The following is a 10119-nucleotide window of genomic DNA, read 5'->3' on the forward strand; positions in this document are numbered from 1 at the left end:
ATGGAACAACATAGAAGATGCCAAGTTTTGCTCTGGTGCAGAAAACCTGGTGGATTTAAAATGCCAAGTCTCAATTAAATTTTCTTTTCCCTTTAAGCTGGCTGGGAATGTAATGCATGGCATAAATCTAGACAAAAATTGGTGTAAGATACAGACCACGCCTTGTCCACTGCAGGCTTTGCTAGAAGGGGAAATACTATATCTGTATATTCCCTCTCCCAAAAAAAGCACCCCTGGACAAAGGGAGCTTTTTTTTGTTGCCCGTCATGCCTGGTATTCTATGATTTCTGCCAAAAACCAATGTGGGAACATACACAGAAGGATTAACATTTGGGGGATAACAAACCTGATCACTTTTACAATCCAAACCACTTATGCTTCCCAAATTAGCAGTTCTACAGCAGTTTGCACTGTCTAAAGTCAAATGCCAGTACAAAAAGGGCATAAACAACTGGAACAGCTTACATAAACATTCAGGCTCAGTTTGTTTTAGTCAAAAGAAAATTACAAAAAAAAAAAAAAAAAAAGTTTACAAAATACATTACTTATAGTTTATACATTAGATATCAAAACATTTAATATTCATTTTCTTATTCACAAACTTTACATCTTTTTTGGTGTATGGGATCAGAATCCAAAGCTAGTCTGACTGCACCATGTTCAGTGTTTGGCTTATATTCCCTTCATTGCGTGTATTCTACTTACGCACTTGCCATATGCTGCAATTCAGACTGAGATATACAATGCAGACAGCCAGTAAACAGCAACCTGTTCAAGCAAAGAGGCATTTGGGCCCAGTAAGCTTTTCTTTATTAACCTCTTTAAAACTCAATCAGGAGGCACTTATAAAATGAACTGATTCTGCCCTTCCACCATATTGCCTGCTCTCCCCCGATAAGACAAATAAGCAAGAAAAAAACAGACAGGGTGAGATGATATTGGATGGAACAGTTTCCACCATACCTATATGGAAAAGTACAGGGGGGGGAAAAAAGAAAAAAAAAACACCCCCCCACACACAACCTTCACATGTTTTCTTCCTGCACTTCTGCCAAGAGCCTTCCACTGCCTTTAACAAATCTTTTACTGTAAACTTTTACTTGGTTGGAATGGCGTTCTCAGTAGGTGTTACAGCATCCAGGTAAAAGCTATCAATTTGATCTTTGTACATTTTGGACACCACAGGCCTCTTCAGTTTCATTGTAGGACCTGAAGTGGAAACAAAAACACATTTTAAAACTGATCAGTTGACAACTGTACATCAAATTGCTTTAAAAGAGTTGCAAGTGCCTATAGTATGAGAATCTGAATTCAACTAGTGATCAATGACAAATCTGTAGTAAACTATAAAAAATCACCAGGGAAAGCAAGTCAGACTTGCGCCTCGCAACAAGATAAAGTATAACATCCTACTGTTACATAACAGACACATACAATGTTTTTATTGGCTTCAGTTTGTACATTTATCTGCTTATTACATTACTCTAGCTGTATTTTCACCCAATCCCACCATCCCCCATTGTAGATGTGTATAGGGGGGCTGTATGAACATGGCCCAGGAGACATCCCCCCCCCCCCATCTTTTGATCCAGCTTTGGTGGAATTACAGGAGGCGCGGATGCTCAGTGTCCCGACATTCAGGACAGTGTTGCAGCATGTGGCCATTCTCCATCTCAGTCCTTGAGCCTGGGACAGTGTTTGGTTACAAGCCATGCAGGGAGTTTTGGGGCATTAGGAATGCCTATATGCTCATAGAGATGTTAAATACAGAAATTGTGTAATGGCACTGAATTCCATTCAGTAGTTTTTCCAAGGTATAGCAAAAGCTTTATACTATGAAGATATCTGTAGGTTAGTACTTTTAAGTCCCATTTTTTTAAACAATATATCTTCAATGAATCTCAGAATTACTGAAGCCATTTGATCAGCATCATGGCCATGTATCTAGTATTTCCAAAAGAAAGGTTAGTATTGGCAGTCGTCATACATTACCCCACAAGAGGTGCACACAAATAGAACACATTTCACCATTGATTTGCAGCAGCAAACACCACCTTCCCCTGACCAGGTCTATTTAGTCTCAGTATTTTACAAAAAATTCACTCACCAAGCTCTCCCCCTCCAATAGAAAAGTCCCTGTCCAGAATGAGCCACTTCTGAACCTTCTGTGCATTTGAAGCAGATTTCTCATTCACCGCATTCACACCATCTTGAATTGCAGCATACACCAACTTGTCTTTATGCCCAACAATGTCAGACACTTTCATGGATTTGCTTCCAAGTTTCTGGCAGAACTCAATTGCCTCTGTAGTCAGCTCATCTTCCGGTTCTCCAGAGTCTGCGTTCATATCGCACTGTAAGAAATGTGAAATCACTAAGAAACTCAAGTCATTGTATATTTAGGGCCCGTTCACACCATGGCATCAATTGCACAGCACACCTTTGTTTGAATGACCCCCATAGCGCAATGCTCTATCCATAAAAAAAACAAAAAACAAGCGTGCATGCACTACTTTTTACAGCACCACAAGGTATTGTGGTAATGTCTGTTGCTCTGAAACCCATGGCTGCCATGAGGTACCTTCAGGTGCCATTCAACTGGATGGCAACGCACCTAGTGCTTGCTGGGTGCACTATGCCAATAGCTTGTGATAAACGTATGGTGTTGTGCATTTACCGTAACGCCGAAGGTGTGAACGGGCCCTTATTTTTCAAAACAATGTAGTCATTTTGTTTCTTAAAGCCCATCTCTAGATTTCAAAATTAATGTCTACAGTGTAAAAAACACAACAACCAAACACCACACCCTAAAGCACTAATCCCCATCTTTACAAAAGCACTAAGATCATTCCTCTACCATGATCCATCACTGCTGTGTCCTCTACTCCACTTTCTACCAAGTTCACTGACACTTGACATTAACCCACTACCTGCAAGCCAACGCCCTCATGGACAAACCCCATGTGGGTGAAACATAATACAGCCTAAGCTCACAGTGGAATGCTGTATATGACACTCATATCGACATAACACTAGGGATGCACAGATACTAGTAATTGGTGCCGAAACAGAGTATTGGGGCGAGTACTCGTACTCTCCTAAATGCTCTGATGCCTAGCCCAATACCTGAGCTTCCGGTATCAGAAGGCAGGCAGAGAGTCATTACCCACTGCCCGGCTTCCTGATCGGCCGGAAGGCCGGCTCCATGCTCACTTGGCCAATCAGGAAGCCGGACGGAGAGTCATGATCTGCCCCCCGGCTTTCTCATTGGCCAGAAAGTCGGCTTCATGTTCCCTGGTCACCTGGCCGTGTAATGGCTCATTGCCCAGTTCCTGATTGGCCAGCTTCTCGACCAATCAGGAAGCCGGGCAACGAGTCATTACAAGGTGCCCGGCTTCCTGATTGGCCAGAAAGCCAGCTCCATGCTCCCTTGTCACTAGGTGACGAGAGAGCATGGAGCAGGCTTCCCTGCTAATCGGGAAGCCGGGTGGAGAGTCTTTACACGCCGCCTGGCTTCCTTATGGGTCTTCAGTATCTGTATTGGCAAGTACAGAGGGAAATTTTTTTTTTAATTTTTTACAAAATCTGTACTCTTACAGAAAAAAACAAAAAACATAGTATCTGTGCATCCCTAATGAGCACCAATCCATGCAGTACTGAGGACCTGCCTATGCTGGAGTGTGAAATGGGTCCCTGGCTCATTAAAAGACTATGGTAGAAAAACAAAAAAACTAAGCGTTAAAGGAGAACTATGGGGTCAGTGTTTTCCCCCATAGTTCTCCTTAGGATAACGGGAGCACACAAACTAGCATCCTCCCGTTACCCCAAGCTCAGTATACCGCGAGCTACAGCTCGCGGTATACTGAGACGCCGCAGCCGGAGCGGATCCCGACTTAAGATGACGGGATCCGCCCAGCTGCGTGAGTGACAGCTGGCTCTGCCTATATAGAGGCAGAGCCAGCTGTACCCGCCCTCTCCCCCGTCTGTTCCGCCAGTCAGCGCTGGCAGATCGGAGCGGGGAGAGGGGAATCCAGCCCCTCCACCTGTCACGGCAGAGAGCCGTGACAGGATCGAGAGGCGAGCGAACCCGGTATGTGTTCGCTCACCTCCCGATCTACTGAGCCGACCTGTGACAGTCTCATTGTCACAGGTCCGCTAGAACTATGAGGTGAGTGAAAAGCACTCACCTCATAGTTCTCCTTTAAAGCATGCATGCTGGGCATTTTTAATTTAGGTTCGGTAGGAAACTGAGGGAATATTTGTAGGACTGCGGAAATTAATGATTGTTAACATTTTTGATCGATTAAAATTATTTTCACACAGGTATTTTAACAGTTCTTTCCTGCTCCCCATGGCTCAGTATCTACCCTCAGTGCATCCACATGAGAGCTAACAAACTCATTGACTATTTATACACAGACACTAATTGCAATTTAAAAAGCCACAGATGTGGGAAATTATCCTTTGTCATTTTAATCTGTGCGTGTAACCTTGTCTGTAACGAGGCCAAACATTCTAGGGTATGCAAACTTTCTGTCTGGTGTCTCTCCCACTGAAGATCTCACACCCACCCCCATTCAGCGGCTTCTCAAATACCCAGTGCCAAATGGTGTTCCTATTGATCCACACTGAAGTACTAAAAGGGAATGGTGAGAGTCTGGAGTCTGTCTTTTTCAACCTGGATGTCTAGGCCCCTATACCCTCTCTCCCAGTCTGAATATATTAATAAAGTTCTTTAGCATCATACTTCTGGCCTGGATTTCAACTATGTCGCTCACTTGAAGAGGGCGGTTAATGCTAATGGGACAGCTGGTTTCTAAAATCCCTGGACAAGCTAGTGATGACCCGAGTTATTCTGGCGGCTCCTTCAGGGGTGAGCGCTACACTACTTTTATCTATTACTCCTTAATATATTTTTCTTATACTCTGATCTACTATGTGGCTGCATTCCTTATACTATAAATGCATCCAATATTTTACAGTAAACTAGAATCTCCAAGCTTTTATTGATTCATTTAATCATCTAACTTTGTGTTATGTACATTTTCTTTATTTTTTTAAAGGAGAACTATGGGGTTAACTATGGGCTTTTCCCCATAGTTCTCCTTAGGGTAATGGGAGGACACAAACTAGTGTCTTCCCGTCACCCTAGGCTCAGTATACCGCGAGCTGTAGCTTGCGGTATATTGAGGCACTGCAGTATACCGCGAGCTGCTGCTATACTGAGACGCCGCAGCTGAAGCGAATCCCGACAATTGTGGCGGGATCCGCCCAGCTGCGTGACTGACAGCTGGCTGTGCCTATCTAGAGGCAGAGCCAGCTGTACCCGCCCTCTCCCCCGTCCGTTCCGCCAGTCAGCGCTGGCGGATCGGAGCGGGGAGGGGTAATCAGTACCAGCCCTAAATATTTGTAATTTGGCCTTAATGTAAAGTGTTCACCTCTTACATTGCTGTACAACAATCTAGAAAAAACAAATAGGGCTGGGATATCAACTCTACCAAACCAATAGAAAATGTAGGAGGAGAGAGGACCATCCCTCTACAGAACTGCCCTACTGCAGGATGCTCCATTCAGTTTCATACTTGTCAATTGTAGCCAACAGGTAATGGGGCTGCAAGCAGGACAGTATTTTTAAAAGTTCTAAAATCTTATTTAAAAGCCCAGCATCCTCTGCAAACATCATGATTGCATGTTTTTTTTTTTTTACTGCTCACTTGAAAAATAAAATTACATGCATAATGCAAATTATATAATCACAGCTCAACTTGCAAAAAAAAGTTAACATGAGAATTGACAAAAACATTTTTTTCCTTATAATATCATCAGACCCTTACCTTAAGTGTAAGCAGCATTGACAGAAACTTCTTTTTGTCTCCAATAACCATGACATTACTTATTATTGGTATATGTTCCTTTATTGCATCTTCAATGGCGACAGGTGGGATATTTTCTCCACCTGCTGTGATTATTAGCTCTGTGGACAGATCATAATCATTAACAAAAACATTGCATAACAGGGCATTTAAACATTTCTGCACTTTAAAATAGACATGCATCAAGAAACAATCTGTTTACATGTAACAGAACTGCGTTTTCCTAGAGTATCCCTTTATTAGTGCGGTAAAGCCCTTAAAATGATTTCTGATAGACTGTGTGAGAGTGCAACGGTAAAATGTAACCTAAAAAAATCTACACCTCAGTACTACAAAGATCTTCACTCCCCATTTTATTGCAACAAAAATAGGGCCATAAAATACTTTGAGTCCATTGAGGGACACAGCTCTGATGAACTCACAGTGTAAAGGTGCCCATACACCTTACGATTATCGGACGAAACTTTTCGTCCGATGATCGAACCGTCGTACGATTTTCGTACGACGGCCCCATCCTGCCCCGATTATCGCAAGGTTCAATCAGCGGTAAATGCGGTAATTGAGCGCAATTATTTCTTGTTTGCACATGTGCAGTGTTAAATCGTACGACTTTTGACGGACGGAAATGCCACCAACCATGCGAACATCGTACGATCGACCAAAGTTTCCAAACATGCTTGACCGTCAAAAGTCGTACGATTGTACAGTACTATCGGTCGGGCACTCTATTGACACGTTACGATTGTCGTACGAAAAGTCTATCGCGTACGATTATCGTACGATAATCATAAGGTATATGGGCACCTTTATGCTGCTGCCTCCAGGAGAAAAACACTAGGCAAATTTAAAAGCCTCCCACCTGTCAGTTGTAGCAAGCAGTATGAAAGGAAAATGAGGGAAGGGAACTGTGTCCCTCAATTGACTGAAAGGAAAGGTTTTTACAGCAACAAAATACTACTTTATAATCCATTGAAGGACACAGCTCTGAAGAATTCTGAGACATAGGGTCATTCAAAAACAGTCTAATATAAAGAAGGCATTACAACTAGGGAGGAGGGGGAAAAAAAGAAAAAAAAAACCCAAACAGTTCAACAAAAAGAACAGTCTAAAAGGTGCCCATACTGCCCCGATGTCTAAAGGAAGCCCCATCCTGCCCCGATGATCGCAAGAATCATTTAGCCGTAATTAACCAAAAGCACCTGGACGAAATGCGGTAATTGATTTGCCGTATTTTCGTTAGCGCAAGCGCAGTGTACATCGTACGACTTGACGGACGGAAACGCCAGCAACCTTACGACAATCGTACGATCTAGCAAAGTTTTCAAACATGCTTGACCGTCAAAAGTCGTACGATTGTACAGTATTGTCGGTCGGACACTGCAATGCACACATACGATTATCGGACGAAAAGTCGATCGCATACGATTATCGTCCGATAATCGTAAGGTGTATGGGCACCTTTAAAATACTCAGCTATTCAACTTTTCTGCCAAACCCATCAAGCAGGCAGAAACCAATTTTATAAGATTTTGTACAATGTGAACAGAAGACCAAATTGTGGCTTTGCAAATTTGAGCAAAAGCAGCCCAAATTATGAATGCCCAACAAGTACTAAATGCCCTAGTGGAATGAACACAGAAGCAAAAAGGAGGAACCTTATCCCACAACTATAAGCTTGAATGACAACCTGACAAATCCACTTATAAATACTGGATCTAGAAGGCAAAACAAACAACCTTTTATAGGACCTTTATGTAGGACATAAAAGAATCTGACCGTCCAAAAAGGGAAGTTGTGACTGATACAAATACAATGAAGAAAAATGTCCTTAGGATGAACAGGAGGGAGAAAGTGAAGGTAAAACATTAATTGAGATGAAAGGCTGAAACCACCTTGGGTAAAGAGAAAACTTGCAGTCTCAAAACAACCTTGTCTGTATAAAGAAACAAAAACGGGGTTCCTTGCAAGAAAAAAAAAAAGACAACTTGGAAACACTTGTAGCAGAGGTAATGGCCACAAGAAAGGCAACCTTTTTGCATAAAGAAATCTCTCAAATAGGTATTTACAGAGCAGATAGAACCAAGTTCAAGTCCCAAGGAGGAAGAGGCGATCAAACTGAAACAATACGTTCAACGCCCTGATAAAAGTATGAATTAAGGAATTTAAAGCAAGAGGACATTGAAAAAGGTAAGATTAAACGGCATCCTCCATTGGATCCCTGGCTCTGGATATAAATCTGTTCACCTAGTTACGGGGAGAAACTAGTAAATCCACACATCTGGCATCCCCATACGCTGACAAAGTTGCCGAAAACACCTCCGACTGAAAAGAGCACTCAGTTTTTGACTCCTGGGATGTGCAATGCATGCGCAACACACACACACACCAAAAGAGAGTGTATGTGTATGTGTGTGTATATATATATATAATTTTTTCCACCGCTCCAAGCTTGCTCCTGTGATGGACTACAATCTCAATACAAACTAGTAGTCCATCACTGGAGCCATTTTTTAAAATGTATTTTATTGTTTATCCGATTAACCGATTAATCGAACTTAATAATCGGCTAACTAATCGATTTTGAAAATAATCGTTAGCTGCAGCTCTACATTATACAATAAAAAGGAGGCAAGACACACCCAACCCCATAAACCACCTTATGTATATACACGTATAGGTACTCAGGGACTCCATTAAAGTTCCTAACTTTAACAGGAATCCACAGATAATACTGACCTGACCATTAATGAATCATCACTGAATCATCGGTATAGAGACCAGAAATGACCTGCTTTTTGACCATTAGAGTAACTCCAGGATTTAAACGTATCCGGCATGAATCTCTGTTTTGTCTGCTAGCTAAAGAGACTGCCAGGATTTATTATCTGGCCTGAATCAACTAGCAGCTTGTTAGCAGAATCTCAAATAAACAGAAGAGGCGAGATCCGTTCTCCTGAGGACTCCAAGTGAAACTAGCAGGTGTGGTGGGTTATGTTCTTAAAGTGGCAAGCTATTTTTTTGTCTAGTGACCATCTATCCTGGAGGCAGCAGCATAACCCTACGTCTAAAAATTCTTCAAAGCAGTGTTTCTCAATAGACTATAGAGAAAGCTTGCCTACAGAAACTACAATTCCTGGGAGAAAATATTACCGTATAGACTTTTAGCCTTGGCTAAAAAGGGGTAAACAAAATGTTATGCATCTACTAGATCGCATGCCCAACATGAATCTTATTCAGTAAAGCATTTCAAAGTGCAGTTATAAATGGGCAAAACTCAACCAATAAAAAGAAAAAAAAAAAAAAACACCTCGTCTCATCTAACAAATAGGACGCGGAGCAATTATTTCCCTACCATATCAAAACTTAGCCCATGGCATTAAATAAGCCTGTAGGCCCATATATCACCTCAGCAAACGCCATCTACAATAGGAGCATATACAATCTTTTTTTTCCTTGGAAAAGTCACATTTGACAGCTACAGTAGCCATTAAAAATATGTCCACACCCAGATTAAAGATATGGATTATTTCCAGTAATAAAACTGGTCGTTTTGAGTAGCCCATATGAGAAGTTAAAGTCACCTTTAATTCTTCCAGTGATAAACAGAAATCCTTTATCATCATGCTTCCCAAGATCTCCTGAATGTAGCCAGCCCTCCTCGTCCAGGGACTCTTTGGTCTTATCTTCCATATTGAGATACCCCATAAAGACATGGCGTCCCCAGAACAGGACTTCTCCGCTGCCATCACTATCTGGTTGGTATATATTGGTTTTACAGCCAGATATTACTTTCCCACAGCTAGGAGAGAAAAGTCAAAATTATATCATAAAAACACACAAAACATATTTAGAGGACCAATGTGCTAGCAGGTTAACAACTCCTTTATGGGAATCATACAAGTTGTTTAAAAAAAAAAAAAAAAAAGGAGAAGATTGCAAGGGAAACAGGGCAACAGCATCAGTGGGTAAGTCCACTTGGGGCTTGTGTTCACACCATGTCTATTGAGTTGTGTTTTTATGGACACACACAGAACACAATTGTTTCCCATGTGTTCTGTTCACACCACACAGGTGCGCAGAAGAAAAAAAAAAAAAAAAAAAGAACCACAAATTCCAATAAATAAGTATAAAATGCAGTTTTACAACTGCACTAAATAAGTGGTAACAAGGCTGTGAGGCTTGAAAGATCTGGATATGTTTAGTTTAAAATGGCATTATTAGGCAAATATTAAAATGCCTTGATGGG

General features: G+C 41.6%; 1 protein-coding gene across 2 annotated transcripts in view; it reads right to left on the reverse strand.

Annotated features, from left to right (window-relative positions):
• Positions 1-1026: 1026 nt before the first annotated feature.
• The window catches only part of ACSBG2 (acyl-CoA synthetase bubblegum family member 2), a 40730-nt gene continuing 31637 nt past the window's right edge, over positions 1027-10119 (reverse strand). For both annotated transcript variants that reach the window (XM_018559705.1, XM_018559704.1), the window contains exons 12-15: positions 9455-9672; positions 5835-5974; positions 2108-2354; positions 1027-1209 (exon numbers count right to left, since the gene is read on the reverse strand). In XM_018559705.1, coding sequence (XP_018415207.1) covers positions 1097-1209; positions 2108-2354; positions 5835-5974; positions 9455-9672 — 718 coding nt within the window. In that variant the 3' untranslated portion in view covers positions 1027-1096. The remainder of the gene's footprint in view (positions 1210-2107; positions 2355-5834; positions 5975-9454; positions 9673-10119) is intronic.

This window comes from Nanorana parkeri, unplaced genomic scaffold, assembly GCF_000935625.1.
Source record: "Nanorana parkeri isolate BGI_ZX_2015 unplaced genomic scaffold, ASM93562v1 scaffold412, whole genome shotgun sequence".
Classification (NCBI taxonomy): Eukaryota; Metazoa; Chordata; class Amphibia; order Anura; family Dicroglossidae; genus Nanorana; species Nanorana parkeri.